The sequence below is a fragment of the Capra hircus genome, chromosome 4 (genome assembly GCF_001704415.2).
Source record: "Capra hircus breed San Clemente chromosome 4, ASM170441v1, whole genome shotgun sequence".
NCBI lineage: Eukaryota > Metazoa > Chordata > Mammalia > Artiodactyla > Bovidae > Capra > Capra hircus.
This window is the reverse complement of record NC_030811.1, coordinates 69,059,626-69,082,387: the sequence shown is the minus strand read 5'-3', so window position 1 is coordinate 69,082,387 and position 22,762 is coordinate 69,059,626. Positions and strand designations below refer to the sequence as shown.

At 40.6% G+C, this 22,762-nt stretch overlaps 1 protein-coding gene across 7 annotated transcripts in view; it reads right to left on the bottom strand.

The window, feature by feature from the left end:
- ST7 (suppression of tumorigenicity 7) overlaps nt 1–22,762 on the bottom strand; it is a 272,724-nt gene that overhangs the window by 39,921 nt on the left and 210,041 nt on the right. For all 7 annotated transcript variants that reach the window (XM_018047192.1, XM_018047189.1, XM_018047191.1 and 4 more), the window contains 2 exons: nt 7,310–7,382; nt 5,723–5,825 (listed from right to left, as the gene is read on the bottom strand). In XM_018047192.1, the coding sequence (XP_017902681.1) occupies nt 5,723–5,825; nt 7,310–7,382 (176 nt within the window). The remainder of the gene's footprint in view (nt 1–5,722; nt 5,826–7,309; nt 7,383–22,762) is intronic.

Genomic DNA, 22,762 nt, shown 5'->3' with positions numbered 1-22,762 from the left:
ACTTTGCTGCAATCAAAAGCTTTAGAAATCATGCTTGGAATCAAACAACTTTGAGGCTCTCCTTCGGAACAAAAATCTACAACTTTGTACTATTGTTATTTATTTCTCAGTCCTGTGGTGTGGTTAGGAGCAGTACTCTCTATTCTTTATGTTTGCAGGTGAAGAGAGTTCCTAGGAATAACCCTCCTGGGGTAAATAACTAATATTTATCACTGGACATTGAAATATTAACTATTCTTACTGGGGTTGGAACTAAACTATAAATTTATGGAAGGCAATTCAGTTATCATAGTTGGTATTTTTTCTCCTTCCAAGCAGGCTGTAATTGGGTAAAACAGCATGTATATACTGAAAATTCCAGGGGTAGGCCACTGAAAACTTCTTGTGAAAGAGGAAAAGAAACTATGGGAGTAAGTAAGACACGATAACACCCTGAAGAAATCTGGATTGTCCACAGGAATCAAGTGCCTTGGGAGGGGATGAGGCTGCCATCATTTGAAGGTTTGTGCCTAGGCTGGTCTGCCATCTGGCAGGATCTGGGAGACAGTGGAGGGAGATGTTTAAGAGCTAGATAACCCAGAATCAGTTCAGGCTCTGTCATTTACTTATGGTGTAGCAGGGATAACAGTATCACAGTGTTGTTATGAAAAATAAATAAGATGGCATATGTGGTTCAGTTAGCACTGTGCTTGCCACACATTAAACATTGCTACTGCTACTGCTAAGTCACTTCAGTCGTGTCCGACTCTGTGCGACCCCATAGATGGCAGCCCACCAGGTCCCCCGTCCCTGGGATTCTCTAGGCAAGAACACTGGAGTGGGTTGCCATTTGCTTCTCCAGTGCATGAAAGTGAAAAGTGAAAGTGAAGTCACTCAGTTGTGTCCGACTCTTCGCGACCCCATTGACTGCAGCCCACCAGGCTCCTCCATCCATGGGATTTTCCAGGCAAGAGTACTGGAGTGGGGTGCCATTGCCTTCTCCGCAGTAAACATTAACAGATATCAATAATAAACATAACTTTCATAGAATCATTATGAGAGATTTAAGCTTAAAATCTTGGAGGCATCCCACATGACATTTAAAGTTCCTTCTTACTAACAGAATCTTAAGTGTTTATACCCTCCTCTGATGTCTCATTAGAATTAAGGCTACTCTCTGCCTGAAAAGGCATCCATATACATACACACCAAGGGAACATTTCATGCAAAGATGGGCTCGATAAAGGACAGGAATGGTATGGACCTAACAGAAGCAGAAAATATTAAGAAGAGGTGGCAAGAATACACAGAAGACCTGTACAAAAAAGATCTTCACGACCCAGATAATCATGATGATGTGATCTAGAGCCAGACATCTTGGAATGTGAAGTCAAGTGGGACTTAGAAAGCATCACTACGAACAAAGCTAGTGGAGGTGATGGAATTCCAGTTGAGCTGTTTTAAATCCTGAAAGATGATGCTGTCAAAGTGCTGCACTCAATATGCCAGCAAATTGGGAAAACTCAGCAGTGGCCACAGGACTGGAAAAGGTCAGTTTTCATTTCAATTCCAAAGAAAGGCAATGCCAAAGAATGCTCAAACTACCGCACAATTGCACTCATCTCACATGCTAGTAAAGTAATGCTCAAAATTCTCCAAGCCAGGCTTCAGCAATACGTGAACCGTGAACTCCCTGATGTTCAAGCTGGTTTTAGAAAAGGCAGAGGAACCAGAGATCAAATTGCCAACATTCGCTGGATCATGGAAAAAGCAAGAGAGTTCCAGAAAAACATGTATTTCTGCTTTCTTGACAATGCAAAGCCTTTGACTGTGTGGATCACAATAAACTGTGGAAAATTCTGAAAGAGATGGGAATACCAGACCACCTGACCTGCCTCTTGAGAAATCTGTATGCAGGTCAGGAAGCAACAGTTAGAACTGGACATGGAACAACAGACTGGTTCCAAATAGGAAAAGGAGTACGTCAAGGCTGTATATTGTCACCCTGCTTATTTAACTTATATGCAGAGTACATCATGAGAAACACTGGACTGGAAGAAACACAAGCTGGAATCAAGATTGCCAGGAGAAATATTAATAACCTCAGATATGCAGATGACACCACCCTTATGGCAGAAAGTGAAGAGGAGCTAAAAAGCCTCTTGATGAAAGTGAAAGAGGAGAGTGAAAAAGCTGGCTTAAAGCTCAACATTCAGAAAATGAAGATCATGGCATCTGGTCCCATCACTTCATGGAAAATAGATCGAGAAACAGTGGAAACAGTGTCAGCCTATTTTTTAGGGCTCCAAAATCACTGCAGATGGTGACTACAGCCATGAAATTAAAAGACGCTTACTCCTTGGAAGAAAAGTTATGACCAACCTAGATAGCATATTCAAAAGCAGAGACATTACTTTGCCGACTAAGGTCCGTCTAGTCAAGGCTATGGTTTTTCCAGTGGTCATGTATGGATGTGAGAGTTGGACTGTGAAGAAGGCTGAGCGCCGAAGAATTGATGCTTTTGAACTGTGGTGTTGGAGAAGACTCTTGAGAGTCCCTTGGACTGCAAGGAGATCCAACCAGTCCATTCTGAAGGAGATCAGCCCTGGGATTTCTTTGGAAGGAATGATGCTAAAGCTGAAACTCCAGTACTTTGGCCACCTTGTGCGAAGAGCTGACTTATCGGAAAAGACTCTGATCCTGGGAGGGATTGGGGGCTGGAGGAGAAGGGGACGACCGAGGATGAGATGGCTGGATGGCATCACTGACTCGATGGACGTGAGTCTGAGTGAACTCTGGGAGATGGTGATGAACAGGGAGGCCTGGCATGCTGCAATTCATGGAGTTGCAGAGAGTCGGACACGACTGAGCAACTGAACTGAACTGATACATACACACACACACATGCATGTGTGCACGCATGCACATTTGTGTGTGCATGTCTACTAAAGTATTAGGAAGCAGTCCCAACAAACAGAACATGTATAAAAGATATTACCAGCAGTCTGCATATGTACACATGTACCAGAGATTTCATTGGAAGGACTGATGCTGAGGCTGAAACTCCAATACTTTGGCCACCTCACACGAAGAGCTGACTCATTGGAAAAGACTCTGATGCTGGGAGGGATTGGGGGCAGGAGGAGAAGGGGACGACAGAGGATGAGATGGCTGGATGGTATCACTGACTCGATGCACATGAGTTTGGATGAACTCCGGGAGTTGGTGATGGACAGGGAGGCCTGGCGTGCTGCAGTTTGTGGGGTCGCAAAGAGTCGGACATGACTGAGAGACTGAACTGAACTGAACCAGAGGTTTGTGATTAACTCTGCATATATGAGGTCAGTGATTCATGGGGCTTTTTCCCCACAGAAATGTAAATAATGAGGAGGATCTGGAAACAAGTTTTCTCCTCAGCACAATCATCAGTAAAGCAAAGTGGTAGAGAATCAGTTTATTCCCATGCCCTATTGGTTTAATGACTGGAAGCTAGAGTGAAATCAAATATTCTCAACTTGTTCTAATTATTTCCACTTTTATAAGACTTATATTTTGCAACTAGAATACTAGTTGACTGAGTTAAATTCTTCCATGGCAGCTTTAAAGTATTTCTTAGGGCTCTTGTTACTCTTCTGGAGGCTCAACCATTTAAGACCATTATCTAGATTAAATGACAGCTTCAGATAAAATGTCTAATCAACAAGCATTGTTCCAAGGATTGCTGTAGTTTTCTAGCTTGTGTCTCAGGATGACAAGGCTTAGGCCGGTATAACCGAAAAAGTTAAGACTTAGGTCCCATACTTGAAGAGCTGCCAACAAGCCAAATATCAATAATTTTAATGATTTACAAATATATGGTACGCTAACGTATTTTCAAAGAACTTTAAATATATTATCTCACTTGATCTTTATCATAGAACATAGGAGAGGCTTATATTTTTATCTTCACTTGGAGGACAAGGGAAAACTTTGAGTTCAGAGATGTTAAACTCAAGATCCCATGATTAGTAAATGACAGAGCCAGAACTGGAACCCAGGTTTTTGTCTCAGAATCTAGGACTCAATTGCCCAATACTGTTTGTAAAAGAGACTTATGTGTGCTCATAAAATAGCTATGTAGTTAGAGAATGGCATTCAATAAATATTAATTGATGACCTAAGTTTACTGTAATTCAGGATAATATTTTCATGATTCATTTTACATTTTAATTAAATTTGATAATACATTTTTAACTTATCTGAAAAGATACTAAATAGATATATATTTTATACCACCCTATATACAATACCTAAGTCTACAAATACTACGCTGCTCATTATCCACTGAGACTACAGTAGATAAATATATCCTTCTGCAAAGGTGGCACTGTGCACCCCTCTTCAGTTTCCTGTTTTGTGAGAAGATGACCATGATCTGAGTAAAATCTTAGGAATGATAGAGATCACCTATCTCTGTCACTCTGGAGATCAACAAAGTAAATTAAAGTAGGTAACTCCATAAGTCATCACACAGGCACACATACACACGCCCCAAACTCACCCTTTTGCTACAGTACTGCAATAAAACAGCCTTATTTTGTCACTTTTCACCAACGGAAATTTTCATCAGACATTCTGCCAAGAAAACTGTCTTGTACCTGATGTGAACTATAGGAGGTTTCCTAGAGGTCAAAATGTGCTTTATAATATCCAGAAACAGAAATGGCCCTCAGCAATAAACCTATCATGGAGCAGGTACTCAAAGACAGGTAATTCATGAACACACACTCTCCTTCTGAATAAAAGATTACAGAAATATCCTCTGCCATGATTTGATTCCCTTAAAATCAAATTGATAAAAAATACAGAGGAAATACTGAATATTTATAAGTTGATCAGTCTTGTGGTTAATAAGACAAATATTTCCTATTAAAATAGCACTCACAAGTCAAAAGAAAATTACTCCATACTGTGAGGTTTTCATTATTTGCTGGCCAATACTGATTAATTATCATTTACTTATGGGCTCTTCTGATAGCTCAGTTGGTAAAGACTCTGCCTGCAATGCAAGAGACCCCGGTTTGATTCCTGGGTCGGGAAGATCTGCTTTGAGAAGGGTTAGGCTACCCACTCCAGTACTCTCGGGCTTTCCTTGTGGCTCAGCTGGTAGAGAATCTACCTGAAATGTGGGAGACCTGGGTTTGACCCCTGGGTTGAGAAGATCCCCTGGAGAAGGGAAAAGATATCACTCCAGTATTCTGGCCTGGAGAATTCCATGGACTGCATAGTCCATGGGGTCGCAAAGAGTCTGACACAACTGCATGACTTTTACTTCACTTCACTTATGGAGACACAGAATTTCATATTAGTAATTTTTTTTTACCACTGCTATTCACAGCAAGGTTCATTTCTCCAGTTGGTTCTAAGTAAGACCATAACTGATGTGCAGTTCCTATCAAATGCATCAGCATCCTTGGGGATCTCCATATTTTGCCAATTTCAGGCTTCCTGATCTGGCCTGCCTAAGCTAGATCTATCAATTTACCTTTACTATAAGAAGCCCCCAAATGGGCCCCAAAGCCTCTTGAATGTAGCTTTTGCTTAAAAATGAGGCTAATAAGCATAGCCTATGCAGGGCCTCAACCAAAATTCACTGGTTGCAATTCAGTCTTTTTAGAACTGGGTGTATTCGAGACATGACATTGTGGTCACCACATACTCTCTGCTCTCATAACGAGCTCCTATGGGGATTCCACAGACTCACTTTTGGCACGTGAGGGTTGAATTCCACAGCTCTGTGAATGGCCTCTACCGCATTCATCTCTGCTGTGCTCAGCCCCCGCCGAGATGCAGCCTCAGGAGAGAATCTGAAAAGCAGAAAGACAAACACCATCCAGTTGGGACCACTGCTTGGGCATTAACCCGGAAAGGCATCCACACATCAAGGGCCCAGAAAAACCACAGCGAGCCAAAGGCATGAGCTCTCCAAACCTCCACTGCATCAGACCTCTGAGAGACCCTTCAGACAGAGGCCAACAAAAACCCCAGCAGAAGCAGAAAGCGTGCTTGTGTCTAATCATGGAAGGAATTCAATTCAGCTGTCAAGTCTCTCTGTCTAAATAGCTAATCTAAGTTTTCTAGGAGGTACCTGCTTAGGTCAGGGGAGGAGGGAGGACTGACAAGGGCAGACAGTGTAGGAAAAAGAGAAAACTAGGTTACAGAAGAGCGCACTTGGTTAAAAACAGAACTGGGGAGAATTTTAAAGGAGGCTCCCAACCCCATGTCAGTGCTGCGATGGAGGGTTAAGTCTTGCAGCTTCAGAAGCAGGCGAGCCTGCTGGGGGCCATTCCGGCAGGGGGCGTGTGCATGCCCAAACTGCGGGCAAGACACCTGCCCGAGTGAATGAAAAAAACCAGACCATGCAATCTCTTTCTCACCTCACACCCAGGGCTAACTCCAGAGCTGTGCTTGGCAGGCAGACACCACAGGGGAAGCTGTGACAACCCTGGCCCTGCCCTCCCAAGCTGGAGTCGCTGTGTAGGGAGAAAAGATGTTGCAGTAGGTACTGGCGATCTACAGGATAAAAAAGAATGAAAGAAAATTACTTCGGTCTTGAAGTGCACACACACTGAACAGCAAACCTGTCTGACACAGCAGAGGCTGTGTTCTTTTCCTGGTATCTGCTTTTCAATGCTCCAGAGGGAGTGGAGTGGGACATGTAAGCGTTTATGAATTCAAAACCAGTTAAGCCATCTGTTCTCTTTCACCTGCCAGTCACCTGGTTTATGGAAATTCTCTATGCCATTGTCACCTGCCTGAATGAAAAGGGCCAAGGTCCCACTGAGATGGTGACTCAAGGTAAAGGAACCCTGGGTGGGGAGTCAGTTTGGAATTGCTGAGATAAAGAATGGGGGATGGCCATCCCCTTTTACTGTATTACATCTCTGTTATGACCACTACCCCATTCTGGACTGCTGGAGGAAGAGGAATATGCCAAAAAAAAAAAAAGAATCGAAGAAGGCATTTTTGTATAAGTCTCAAGCAGGCCTTTTGGTATCTGTGGTCTGGCAAAAAAAAAGAAGAAAAAGAAAAAAAAAAGGAAAAAAGTCACCTCAGAGGCATGGAATTTCATACAAATCCCTCTTTAGGGACCCATTAACCATTACAATTCCTGGGTATATGCATTCCCTCCTTCTAGTAGTGAAAGGAAAGATCAGCAGGTTTTGGAAAATGCATGCTTATAAGCAGGGGTCTCACAGACTAAGGAAAACTTCCAGAGAAACCCTCAGACACAAAGCGTCTCCTTCAGTCCAGACTGACACCTAGTACCACCAGGTCACTATCCACTTACTTGTCAGAGACAGCTCTTGCTTTGAGCAAGGCAGCGGTGTAGCATATTGTTGCCGACTTTGGTAAGCTTATATCTGTCAGAGAGAAAAGAAAAGTAGGAGCTGTTATACGTTTGTAGAAACAAAGAGCAATAATTTTAAATACACTAGCATTTTAATCATATAAGCCTAATAAAGCACAAGCTAAGAATATGTCAATCAATGTATACAGTACACAGCTGTTTATGTATCTGGGTGGTATGTGACAAACAAGGTAATTCATTTTTCTGTAAGTAATTCATGTTTAAAGCCCACCACACTGTTTGGCAATCATCTTCTGTTTTAAAACGTATATTTTCATATGTTGAGTTTAAGCAGAGAATAGCTATAAATACATAAAATAAATATTACATGAATAGCCTTGATATCAAGAAAGGCAAATAGGACCTCTTTGTTACTTATAAATTTCTTAAGAGGTATATGAAATACTAAAGTGAAGAAAAAAATATTACCTGGATTTTTTAAAAATATAAGTATTTTAGTGATAAATCAATTTATTTTAAAAACCTATTATTTAAAAATTTAAACCTGGTTTAAATTTAAACCAGATTTCCTTTGCATTAAGCTTCAAGAAATTTATATTCAGTTTTTTTGTTAACCGTGAGAAGAAAAATCTTTATAAAGCTATATACATTTATATGTACATATGAAATCTTTATAAAACTATACAATTTTGTTCATTAAAAACCCATGACAAAGCCCCTTTCAAATTAAGAAGACTAATCTGTTGCCCAGAAAAACAGGTCCTTTTGGTTTGTATAGATAATTTCAGATGGAGGGGTAAGGATGAGTACCAGATTCCATTTATAGGGAATAGAGCGCAGAGTGCAGCTAAGAGTAGATAAATTCAGAGGCGGTAGTCCCTTGATGGGGGGCAGATTTGTATTTAAATTATGATCTTATTTCGTACCAGAACTGTATTTCTTTAACACTCATAGTAATTTATACTACTATGACACAGAAATACTTTCTTAATTCAGACCAGGTAAAAATATGCCATTCTAAGGTGCTACAAAATTCACTCTAGGTTAGAAGAACTCTTAACACTTGGAATTCTCTTCAAGTTTCTTTTTTTTTTTTTCTTTATCAATAAGATCTTCAAGTTTCTTGTAGGGCTGTTTTCAACCTTAGAAGAATGACATTATAGTAGGAATGAAAAGCAAAGTCCATAACTAGACATAAGACAGCAGCAGGAGAAAATAATTTCATAAAAGAAAAACAATCTCTCATTCAGTAACCAATATTTACCACCAACTTCAGCATGAGGAATTTCTCTTTGAAGTAAATTTCAATGACATTGATAAAATACAAATAATCAGAGAAAATACCAATACAGAATTGAAAGGGTCAGATGTCTCTGCAATTCTGATCTCATAAGTTATATTCAAACAAAACTTCAGCATCGTAAGCACAGTATAAAAATGTGCTTGTGACTAAGAAAAAAAAAAAGGTCAGACACTCATGGATTTGTCTTGTTGTTTTTCCAATATCTAAATATTTAACCACTTCCCAGTGGTGAAGGACAGAGGATCCTGGTGTGCTACAGTCCCTGGGGTTGCAAAAATCAGACAAGACTTGGCAACTGAACAACAGTATGGGAAATCAGTCCAGGAATCAATTGTCTTGTTTGCTAGGGTCAACTTATTGACTGTTATTAGAAGATAATAAAAAAAATTGCAGATAATACACATTCTACTTAAAAGTTTAAACCTTTTTCTCTTTTTTTAAGTTCAGACCTTTCGTTTAAACATTATCTAAGCCTGGTTTTCAGGCTTCCCAGGTGGCACTAGTGGTAAGGACTGAACTGAAATTCGCTCAGTTGTGCCTGACTCTTTGTGACCCCATGGACTGTATAGTCCATGGAATTCTCCAGGCCAGAATACTAGAGTGGGTAGCCTTTCCCTTCTCCAGGGAATCTTCCCAACCCAGGGATTGAACCCAGGTCTCCCGCATTGCAGGTGGATTCTTTACCAGCTGAGTCACAAGGGAAGCCCAAGAATACTGGAGTGGATAGCCTATCCCTTCTCCAGGGGATCTTCCAGACCCAGGAATCGAACTGGAGTCTCCGGCATTGCAGGTAGATTCTTTACCAACTGAGCTATGAGGGAAGCCCCATAGCTTCCCTCATGAAGAACCCTCCTATGCACAAGACATAAGAGAAGCGGGTTCAATCCCTGGGTCAGTTGGGAAGATCCCCTAGAGGAGGGCATGGCAACCCACTCCAGTATTCTTGCCTGGAGAATCCCATGGTCAGAGGAGCCTGGCGGGCTACATTTCATAGGGTCACAAAGAGTTGGACACAACTGCAAGCTCTGTTTTCACCCTTCATAGAGGGATCTGTGCTTCTTCTGTGTCAGTCTAGAACCTTTCTATGAAATGGGAACAAAGGATTAGTCCTGGAAAGGAGATGAAACTGAAAATAATGGTCAAAATTATTTGAAGGTGGCAGCCCAAGAGGAAGCCTCCCTTGAAAAATGAAAGAAAACCTGCTGCTAAGGATTTAGCTTCTCAGGGAGAAGGATCAGGTTGTTTTGAAGCAAAGGAATACATTCACCTAGTTGGAAATGCAAAAACATATATATGACTGAGGTGTTCCAGCAGAATATTAGAGATGCCTAATCAAAGGCAATCTTTAACCCTTTCACTCCTATAGACAAGACATTCACAACTCTGCAACATTACAACTACTATGGTATATTTTCCCCGTTTAAAAAATGTTTACCCTTATTCCTTCATTGTATGTGAAGATGTTGGTAGTATATGTGCATGATCATAATACTTAATTTTAAAAAATATATTTCAGTCAGTATAAAATGGGGGAAGGAAAAATATAAATACCACAATTTTCCACTAGTGGCAAGTTTATTTCATTTGTTATCTCTTTAGTATACTATTTTGCTTTCATTGTTAAACAAAAATGAAAAACTAGCAAACAATTCTTGCATAACTTACTTATATAGTTTCAATATTTTTCTTTTAATTCTGTCAAAGCAAGACATCTATTTGGTAATGGCAATCTGTCTCTAAGGAGGGATGAATCATTATAAAGAAATTGATCCTAAATATCCCTTCAGGTAAAGCATCTTGTTCAAATAAGGCTTTCTTTTACAACATATCTTTGTAAATGACACTTATTTCTAACAACATAAATCAAATGCTTTAACATTTTGCCTACCCAGCAATTCTACATCTAAGGCTTTATCTTAAGGGAAGTCATCATGATTGTGCATGAAGATTTAACCTTAAGGATGTTGATCACAACATTGTTTCTAATGGCAGAAAACTGCAAACAGCCTAAATGTCCAATCATAGGAGAAAGGCTAAGGTGCTACACCATCCACAAGGTGCAATTCTGGGCAGTCATTAAGTTGTATGGTAGATAAGTATTTAATGAGCTGGGAAAGTTTCGCATTATTGCGTACACATCAATAAGTAAAACAAGTTTATAAAAATTATGATTTCACATATTTTAAGAAAGGCATTTATATACAGAGAGATAAAAAGGCTGGAATCATACGTATGAAATATTAACTTTTATTTCTGGGTGCTGGGATTATAGACAATTTTCTACTGTTTATCTGAATTTCCAAAGCTTCCTGTGATGTGCATGTAATAAGTGAATTTTTAAAGGATAATGATGATGCTAAATAGAAGGATTCTTTTTACTAACTGCCTGAAGCGAGATCATGGGCAAATACATTGGTAGAGCCAGACACAGACAGCATAAACAGACAAAGGCAGAACTTACAGAAAGTGCTGTCAGCCCTGCAGATCTAGAAAATGTATTTACATGCCTTTAAAAAAGTTAGTGTATTCTTTTGCAGTATGCAATTGTTAACCATATTTTAATCTAATAACTGCCTAACATCTAAATCAGAGGCAGGAACTGCATGTTTTGGCACAGTTTTTAAGAAAAACCATATACACTACCTTTAGGAGAAAGCTAATTACTATGGGCTGCTTGCCCCATAAGCACTGCCTTTTTCATTTGGTAGGGAAAATAAAAGACTGAGACTTGCTGGTTGCTGCCTATTATAATTTTTAAAATTATTATTTTGAAATAATTATAGTGTCACAAGGAGTTGTGAATATAGTACACAGAGTTCTGCGAAGCTTCCCTCAAATGGTAACAACTCACAAAACTGTATAATGATATAAAAAACCCAGAGACTGACACTGGTATAGTACTATTAAATCAATTACAGATCTTGTTCAGTTTTCACCATTTTTTACACGCATTCCTCTAAGTTTGTGGTTCTATGCAATTTCATCCCAAGGCTAGATTCATGTAACCACCACTACTATCAAAACATACAACTTTCCCAAAGGAATTCTCTTATGCTGGCTCTTTATTTGTACCCTTCTCACCCATACCTGTCCCCCAGTGACCACTAATGGTACGGGGAACAGAGTGACTAACAGTAGTGATGAAAACGGCCGTATCAGAAGTTTAAAGCAGGAAATAACACCAAATAAGATGCTTTCCTATACTTCTTATACTTTATTCAGAAATTTTATTTTGAGGAAGAGACTTGAAATTATTCTAAGTCCAATTTGTATGAAGAGACTCTAACTATGCAGTGCTTTTCTGTCTACCACTATTGCCAGTCTCTTTAAGGATTAGAATCCAAGGAGGAAATGAAAGGAAATAATGAGACATCACATATTTCCATTACTCATTACAGAAAGAAGGAATGCTGATGTTTCTCACTTAAGCAAAGCTGAACTGCTGGTGTTACTTTTCCTTCCACTTCTTTGCCATCTTGTGCTTCATATAGATCCTTTTATGAAAAGGGAAGAACTTTCTCTAAGCATCTTAGGCACGTAAAATCAAATAGACATGAAAGACTTTAATTAAAAGCTACAGTCTTGAACTCCACAGAATTAGAATCATAGTGTATGCACTTTCATGTCAGGCTTCTTTCATTCCAAATGATATTTCTGAGGTTCATCCATGTTGTAGCGTATACCAGTATCTCAATCCTTTTTATTGCTGAGTAGCATTTCATTGTGTGAACATAGCACAATATGTTTATTCTCTTGCTCATGGCTATTTGGATTGTTTTCCAGTTTTTCACTATTATATAGAAAGCTGTTGTTATCATTCTTGCGTATGTTTTTTCTTATTAAAAAAAAACCCTCATTTTTCTTGGATATACAACTGGAAATGGAATTTAGTCAGAAGACAGATAAATGATTGGTGGAGAGTACTCCAAAGAGGTTGTGTGAAGTTTGCAAAACTAATATATGGTGAGAGAAGTCAGAAAAATGGTTACAGCTGGATTGGAGGGGAAAATTCTATGATCCTGGGTGGTGATCACAGAGGTGTGTATACATAACTGGTGGCTCAGATGGTAAAGAGTCTGCCTGCAGAGTGGGAGACCCAGGTTTGATCCCTGAGTCAGGAAGATCCCCTGAAGAAGAAAATGCCTACCCACTCCAGTATTCTTGCTGGAGAATCCCATGGAGTGAGGAGCCAGGCAGGTTACAGTCCATGGGGTCACAGAGTCGGACACGACTGAGCAACTTTACTCACTCACTCATACACAACTGAAAAGTCATTCAGCTATATGTTTAAGACTTGTGCATGTTACAGCACATAATTTATATCTCAATTTTAAAAAGGTGAAAAAAAAAGCCAAACCTATGATCCTGAAGCTGTCTTCTCTACTTTGCCTTTCATCACTTTGGCCCCTCCATTCCCTCTATGCATCCTTATCTAAAAACTCCTTCTTAGTTTAATAAACAGAATCTGATTATTTCTCAAGTTGACCTTTCAACTATTAAGATGGTTAAATTATCTCCTCTAAACCTAATCTTTTCCAGAATAAATACTTCTAGCCCTTTAACTGAAGATACAGTATTCAGAACTTCTCACTTATTTTTATTACAGAGCCATAAGTGATTTCAAAATATGAGATTTACCACTGTAAATAATCCTTTGGATCCCTGAAACCTGACCAGTACAGAGCCAGGGAAACATGCAGCCTGAGGAGCCCATGGCCACTGCCCCATCTCTGAGTACCAGCAAGGATGGCCCTGAAGTTGAGCAGCTGAAGCACTTTGTTCCTAAGACTATGTGGTCAACAAACCTTCACTCCACATTCTATCCAAACCAATTTCACCCAAAGCCAGGTCTTCTCTCTGTTTCTTCAGCCAGGAGAATTTTGGAATCTATGACTCATATGGAATATGAAATCCACATATGACTCCATTAAATTTTAAATCTTAAGATAAAATCTAAACTATTAAATAGTAATGGTTTCAGCATATCATTCCAGCCTATCAGTCATAGTTGTAACTCAACCTATCACCCATAGCTTTGCTCCATAACGTCATAAGTATACCTTCCTTCCTATATGATCATTATCATCATCATCATCAAAATTACCGCTAGTTAACATTTATCGAGGGCTTATTAAGTCCCAGACACTGGTGTTAATCACGTACACACATTAATCCTCAGATCAGTAGGTCCTATGAGACAGGACCTATTGCTAGCCCTGTTTAACAGATGGAAAAAGTGAGGCATAGAACAGTGAAGAAATATGACAACACGACACACCTAGAACAAATATGAGCTTCATGCTTGTTAACTGTGCTATGCTGTCAGCAAGGTCTGATTTAAAAACATACTGACCACAGCAATATCAAGGAGAGAGTCCAGAAATGGTATTCTAGAGATCATCCTGTATTTGTAGTGGTCTGCAATAACCTGTGTGCAACTATTTATTAATAGTTACGACAGGTAAAACTGCGAGGCACTGGAGAGACTTTAAGGAGATACCCCATGACCAAGGGCAAAGGAGAAGCCCAAGCAAGATGGTAGGAGGGGCAAAATCATGTTTAGAATCAAACATACCTGCCAGAGACATTCAGAGGGCTCAAACAAACCTTGTGTGCACCAGGACCCAAAGACCCCACAGAAACTGGGACAGAACTGTGTTTGAGTGTCTCCTGTGGAGGTATGGGTCAGCAGTGGAGTGCTGCGGGAGCAGGGGCTCACAGTGCAGGAGCAGGGGCTCAGGGTGAAGCAGACTTGGGTACGGCATAAGCCCTCTTGGAGGAGGTTGCCATCAACCCCATCATATAGCTGTCAGAACCTACACAGGAATGGGGAAATAGATTCTTAGAGGGCACAAACAGAACCTTGTGTGCACCAGGACCCAGGAGAAAGGAGCAGTGACCCCACAAGAGACTGACCAGACTTGCCCATGAGTGTCCAGAGTCTCCAGCAGAGGTGTGGGTCGGTGGTGGCCAGCTGCAGGTTGGGGGCATTGAGTGCAGCAGTGCAAGCATGGGACCTTTTGAAGGAGGTCACCATTATCTTCATCATCTCCACCATTGTTTAGCCCCAGGTGAATAACAGGGAGGGAACACAGGCCCACCCATCAATAGAAAACTGGATTAAAGAATGGCCCCGCCCATCAGAACAAGACCCAGTCTCCCTCTCAGTCAGTCTCTCCATTCAGGAAGCTTCCATAAGCCCCTTATCCTTCTTCATCAGAGTACAGACAGACTGAAAACCACAATCACAGAAAACTAACCAATCTGATCACATGGACCACAGCCTTGTCTAACTCAATGAAATTATGAGCCATGCTGTGTAGGGCCACCCAAGATGGATGGGTCATGGTGGAGAGTTCTTACAAAATGTGGTGCATTGGAGAAGGAAATGGCAAACCATTTCCATATTCTTATCTTGAGAAGCCCATGAACAATATGAAAAGGCAAAAAGATAGGGCATGGAAAGATGAACTCCCCAGGTCAGTAGGTGCCCAATATGCTACTGGAGATCAGTGGAGAAATAACTCCAGAAAGAATGAAGGGATGGAGCCAAAGCAAAAACAACACCCAGTTAAGGATGTGACTGGTGATGGAAGCAAGGTCTGATGCTGTAAACAGCAATATTGCATAGGAACCTGGAATGTCAGGTCCATGAATCAAGGCAAATTAAAAGTGGTCAAACAGGAGACGGCAAGAGTGAACACTGACATTTTAGGAATCAGCGAACTAAAATGAACTGGAATGGGTGAATTTAACTCAGATGACCATAATATCTACTACTGTGGGCAAGAAACCCTTAGAAGAAATGGAGTAGCCATCACAGTCAACAGAAGAGTCCGAAATGCAGTACTTGGATGCAATCTCAAAAACAACAGAATGATCTCTGTTTGTTTCCAAGGCAAACCATTAGTCTATGCCCTGACCAGTAATACTGAAGAAGCTGAAGTTGAATGGTTCTATGAAGACGTACAAGACCTTCTAGAACTAACGCCCCAAAAAGGTGTCCTTTTCATTATAGGGGACTAGCATGCAAAAGTTGGAAGTCAAGAGATACCTGGAGTAACAGGCAAATTTGGCCTTGGAGTACAGAATGAAGCAGGGCAAAGGCTAATAGAGTTTTGCCAAGAGAACACAATGGTCATAGCAACACCCTCATCCAACAACACAAGAGAAGACTCTACACATGGACCTCACCAGATGGTCAACATCAAAATCAGACTGATTATATTATTTGCAGCCAAAGATGGAGAAGTTCTATAAAGCCAGCTAGAACAAGACCAGGAATTGACTGTGGCTCAGATCATGAACACTTTATTGCCAAATTCAGACTTAAATTGAAGAAAGTAGGGAAAATCACTAGACCATTCAGGTATGACTTAAAACAAATCCCTTATGATTATACAGTGGAAGCGACAAATAGATTCAAGGGATTAGATCTAATAGACAGAGTGCCTGAAGAACTATGGATGGAGGTTCATGACATTGTACAAGAGGCAGGGATTAAGACCATCCCCAAGAAAAAGAAATGCAAAAAGGCAAAATGGTTGTCTGAGGAGGCCTTACAAATAGCTGTGAATAGAAGAGCCTCTTGATGAAAGTGAAATGGGAGAGTGAAAAAGTTGGCTTAAAGCTCAACATTCAGAAAACTAAGATCATGGCATCCGGACCCATCACTTCATGGCAAATAGATGGGGAAACAGTGGAAAGAGTGGCTGACTTTATTTTGGAGGGCTTCAAAATCACTGCAGATGGTGACTGCAGTCATGAAATAAAAACACGCTTACTCCTTGGAAGGAAAGTTATGACCGACCTAGACAGCATATTAAAAAGCAGAGACATTACTTTGCCAACAAAGGTCTGTCTAGTCAAGGCTATAGTTTTTCCAGTAGTCATGTATGGATGTGAGAGTTGGACTATAAAGGAAGCTGAATGCTAAAGAAGTGATGCTTTTGAACTGTGGTGTTGGAGAAGACTCTTGAGAGTCCCTTGGACTGCAAGGAGATCCAACCAGTCCATCCTAAAGAAGATCAGTCTTGGGTATCATTGGAAGAACTGATATCAAAGCTGAAACTCCAATACTTTGGCCACCTGATGCGAAGAGCTGACTCATTTGAAAAGACCCTGATGCTGGGAAAGATTGAAGGCAGGAGAGGAAGGGGACGACAGAGGATGAGATGGTTGGATAGCATCACTGACGCAACGGACATGACTGAGTAAACTCTGGGAGCTGGTGATGGACAGGGAGGCCTGGCGTTCTGCGACTCAAGGGGTCGCAAAGAGTCAGACACTACTGAGCAACTCAACTGAACTGATCTGAGAAGAAAAGTGAAAGGCAAAGAAGAAAAGGAAAGATATACCCATCTGAATGCAGGTTTCCAAAGAATAGCAAGGAGAGATAAGAAAGCCCTCCTCAGCGATCAGTGCAAAGACATAGAGGAAAACAATAGAATGAGAAAGACTAGATATCTCTTCAAGAAAATTACAGATACCAAAGGAACATTTCATGCAAAGATGGGTTCAATAAAGGACAGAAAAGGTATGGACCTAACAGAAGCAGAAGATACTAAGAAGAGGTGACAGGAATACAGAGAAGAGCTATACAAAAAAGATCTCACAACCCAGATAATCGTGATGGTATGATCACTCAACTAGAGCCAGACATGCAAAGTCAAGTGGGTCTTAGGAAGCATCACTATAAACAAAGCTAGTGGAGGTGATGGAATTCCAGTTGAGCTGGTTCAAATCCTAAAAGATGATGTTGTGAATGTGCTTCACTCAATATGCCAGCAAATTTGGAAAACGCAGCAGTGGCCACAGGACTAGAAAAGGTCAGTTTTCATTCAAATCCCTAAGAAGGGCAATGCCAGAGAATGCTCAAACTACCGCACAATTGCACTCTCACGCTAGCAAAGTAATGCTCAGAACTCTCCAAGTCAGGCTTCAAAAGTACCTGAACCGTGAACTTCCAGATGTTCAAGCTGGATTTAGAAAAGGCAGAGAAACCAGAGATCAAATTGCCAACATCTGTTGGATCATGGAAAAAGCAAGAGAGTTCCAGAAAAACATCTACTTCTACTTTATTAACTATGCCAATGCCTTTGACTGTGTGGATCACAACAAACTCTGGAAAATTCTGAAAGAGATGGGAATACCAGACCACCTGATCTGCCTCTTGAGAAGTCTGTATGCAGTTCAGAAAGCAACCGTGAGAACTGGACATGGAACAACAGACTGGTGCCAAGTTGGAAAAGGAGTACGTCAAGGCTGTATATTGTCACCCTGCTTATTTAACTTATATGCAGAGTACATCATGAGAAACGCTGGGCTGGATGAAGCACAAGCTACAATCAAGATTGCCGGGAGAAATATCAATAACCTCAGATATGCAGATAACACCACCCTTACGGCAGAAAGTGAAGAACTAAAGAGCCTCTTGATGAAAGTGAAAGAGGAGAACCAAAAGTTTTTGGCTTAAAACTCAACGTTCAGAAAACTAAGATTATGGCATCTGGTCCCATCATTTCATGGCAAATTTATGGGGAAACAGTAGAAACGGTGAGAGACTTTATTTTGGGGGGGGGGGCTCCAAAATCACTGCAGATGGTGACTGCAGCCATGAAATTAAAAGACGCTTACTCCTTGGAAGAAAATCTATGACCAACCTAGACAGTATATTAAAAAGCAGAGACATTACTTTGCCTACAAAGGTCCATCTAGTCAAAGCTATGGTTTTTCCAGTAGTCATGTATGGATGTGAGAGTTGGACTGTAAAGAAAGCTGAGCACCAAAGAATTGATGCTTTTGAACTGTGGTGTTGGAGAAGACTCTTGAGAGTCCCTTGGACTGCAAGGAGATCCAACCAGTCCATCCTAAAGGAAATCTGTCCTGATTATTCATTGGAAGGACTGATGCTGAAGTTGAAACTCCAATACTTTGGCCACCTGATATGAAGACCTGACTCATTGGAAAAGACCCTGATGCTGGGAAAGATTGAAGGCAGGAGGAGAAGGGGACGACAGAGGATGAGATGGCTGGATGGCATCACTGACTCGATGGACATGAGTTTGAGTAGGCTGTGGGAGTTGGTGATGGACAGGGAAGCCTGGCGTGCTGCAGTCCATGGGGTCGCAAAGAGTCGGACATGACTGAATGACTGAACTGAACTGAAAGTTCTTTCTTTTTGATAAGAATTAAATCCAAGGTATTAATTACTCTCAGACTTTGTCTACGTTAGTTGTAATTAAAGTGTCAGGAAGCAAGATCCCTCTAAAGACCTTCCACCTCTTCCTCACATTTCACTCTGTTCCTCCTTGTGTCACTGCTATCACTCAACAGACGTATGCAGGTATTGATGAAAGTAGGTAGGATACATGAATTGTGGCAGACTCTTAATGTAACATCTTAGTTACATTCCCCTCAAGAAACAGGTTATATAAGGGTTTTTCTGGTTTATATAGGTTTTGACTTCCTGGAGTTAAGAATGAAATCACCAGAGAGCAAATGAAATTAAGTGCTTATAGTTTAAAAAAGAAGTTTCGATTATCCATGAAATAAAAAGTTTCTGCACTGGGATTTCCATTTGTTGTTAAAGGAAGAAAAACCAAACTCTATTAATAACTTTTTTACATTTCTTGGTTGGAGAACCTAGAAAATGTCTCCCTGAAGGACAGAATTCTGAATTCTGAAATTCTGAAAGCTCTACCACAGGGGTTCGGCATCCCACTCTCCAAGTCAAAACGAGGCCGAGTGTGAATTCACGGTGCCACTCTCTTCACTCTGCAGGCAGATGAAGCCCTTCCTCTGCTGAAATTGCCTTCAGGGTCTCTCCATAGTCTTTAGAACAAAATCCAAACTAGAATCAAAGCTCTTTGAGGTCTGGCTCCTGCTTAACTCACCAGTGCATCTTCTGCTGCAGCCCTCCGCCACCCCTCTGCTCGGTGGGAAACAACATTCTCCATACAAGCTGTGTCAGTCCTGCCCCAATTGTGTTTGGACGTGTTTTCTTTGCCTCCAGCACCTTCACTGTTTGGTGCAGCACAGACCCCACCTCCATGGGGGTGGCTTCTCTTATCACCTTGGGTGAGGTGTCCCTTCCATCTTGGGTTAAACTCTGTCAGTCTTTACCCTTCACATCAACTGTCCATTCTCATTTCCCTCTCCTATTCACATGGTGTGCTTTAGCGGTTAAAGCGGTGTTTCTTCATCACTTTCTACCCACAATACAAAACAACGTTTGAAACATAGTTGGTGGTCAGTGTTTGCTGAATAAAATCCTATATTAACATAGTAACATATTAAATCACTTTATATCACCTTCCTTGGACATGCAAACATTTACTTCTAATTTAGCTTCCAGGAGACAAAAGTGATCTGTATTGATGTGTACGTTAAGAGGGAGTCAGAAACGTGTTATTTCTCAACATGTATACTTCATTTATCTCTGCTTACAATTCCATGAACAGAGGAGCCTGGCTGGCTACAGTCCTCGGGGCTGGAAGAGTCAGACACAACTGAGCACACACGCACACATAGCATTCCAGCAGAATGTATGACACTGGATTGTGCTCTAAATCTAAACGTCTATTTGACAAAGCAGTATAGTGGGAAAGTAGGGCAGGAAGAAAGCACGAGTAAAAGCTGAAGCAAGGTTAAACAAAAGTGAAATTTTTGTCCAGAAACAAAGAAAGCAAACCACACCTCTTCTGGCTCCCAAGCACCCTTTATGAGAATGGGGCTACTGAAAAAAAAAAAAGAAAGGTCATCTCAGGGAGGAGGACTCTTAAGTTTTCAAAAGTCATGAATGGCTCATACCAACAAACTTGAAATTCAATGAAATAATCTTGGGACAAAGTTATGTGATTATGAGTACAGCTGTCATTTTGATGTCTCAGAAAACCCATGGGGCAAAACCTTAGATAGGATAGAATTTTTTCCAGTGATGATCTTTTTGCCTAATTTCCCTTTGTTCATCTATAATAACAATCAAGATGTAATTTAAAAAATATCATTACTCTTCCTATGTATGAGATTAGTCAGCTGAGGGTCAATTTCACACTGAAACCTCTAAATCAATGTTTTCAAGGGTAGCAGCCAGTAGATAAGTAAGTCCCAAAGCACCTCACAAGTAAGAGCACTATTTCACAGTGCAGCTCCATCTAACAAGTCGATCATTCACCACTGACACTCTGAACATCTACCGTAGTACATCAGTGTCCAAGAAGAGGACACAGGGCTTGCTCTCAAAGAGTTTCTTTCTCACTGCTCCCTGCAGCATGTTTCAAACTGATTCACTGAGCACAGATTCACCCCACCTTGATTCATTATGGGTTGCTTTTTTGTTTTTAACCTCTTTTTCCAACAGACTGAAAGCTTCTTGGCAACACAGAATAAATCATATTCATCTTCAAATCTGGAAGTACCTAAAAGTATTCAGCATAAAGGTTTGCTGAATTAATTTGAAAAAATTAACCGAATTACTCCCTGTAACCACCTAAGATTACAGAGTATCAAGTATCACTTTTCTTAGTAAGACAAGAAGTTGATATACCTGAAGTTTATGTAGCCTTGACAGATTCTTCTGGAGCCATGAACAGACCAACTGAACAAACAAAAGTGAAAAACAAACTAATGAAAATACAGCCCATTTCTCCTTCCTGTTAGTGGACCATAATGTCTTATTACTGTACCATGATGTGATTCTATCTTCAATGTGACTGTCTTCAATAAGATTTCTCTGTTTACTCCTGTTCATGATATGATGGAAAGAAAACAACAACATATATACATAATTGTGTTCTTAGATTTTGCAGGGGATTCTAGACAGTATGAAGTTGTTTGGTCCCACCTTCAAAAAGTCAGTCTAAGGTTGTCCCCTTTCAACCAAAGGAGAAAGCTTCACTGAAGAAATAAAAAGGACTGATATAAAATAAAAAGAACTTCAAAAAGGTGTGCCCCCTGGGAAGTCAATGATTCAATCAGCAAACACTACTGATCTTGGTAATTTAGAGCAAAGGGAGTGGCAGGCAACAAGGATTCAACTATATGAAGAAATATTTATCTTACGCTACAAAATTTTTACTTATAACTACATGCTGACTCTATAAAGCAATGATCAGCAGAAAGTTTACTCCCTGAAGGGTCTCAGCATAGAGTGATTCCCTCATGTTTTCTTTAGAATTTCTGCTTTCAATCTATTGAAATGAAAGTATTCCCCCAATGCTACAAACATGTCCTGTACTTAAAAGTATTCCTTCTGCACATTGTGAAGTGAAGTTGCTCAGTCATGTCTGACTCTTTGTGACCCCATAGACTGTAGCCCACCAGGATCCTCCCTCCATGGGATTTTCCAGGCAAGAGTGCTGGAGTGGGTTGCCATTTCCTTCTCCAGGAGATCTTCCCGACCCAGGGACTGAACCCAGGTCTCCCGCATTATAGGCAGACGCTTTACCGTCTGAGCCACCAGGGAAACTTCTGCACATTACCAGAGAGTAAATAACAATGCAGATTTAGGATGGGCTTGATGGTACCAGTAAAAATGGTCTTATATAGCTGTTGCATTTATATAACATTCATGACTATATAAAAAGACCGGCTGTCCTTCACAGGGAAGCTTTTGACCCCAAATTTAGGGCAATCACTAGAGGCTCTAATGCAGTAAGTATCCAGAAGAGCTTGAATTTGTATTTCCATTGGTACAAATTGCCCCGAGGCTGAAACAATCTGTCTTTATCTCAAGAGTGAAAATCTTGGGCAATTTTTATTTTTCAGTTTTCTAAATGTTTAAGAATTGTTTTAGAGATAAAAATAAGTATCCATTCTTATTAAATATCTACACACATGTCCTATTTTATTGTTCACTCACTCAGTCATGTCCTACTTTTTGTGACTCCATGGACTGCAACACACCAGGCTTCCCTGTCCCTCACCAACTCCTGGAGTTCACTCAGACTCATGTCCATTGAGTCAGTGATGCCACCCAGCCATCTCATCTTCTGTTGTTCCCTTCTCCTCCTGCCTTCAATCTTTCCCAGCAACAGGGTCTTTTCCAATGAGTCAGTTCACATGTCCTGTTAGATGTATAATTAATTTTAACAAGAGGCTACAACAGTTTTTAGGGGGACACAAGACAG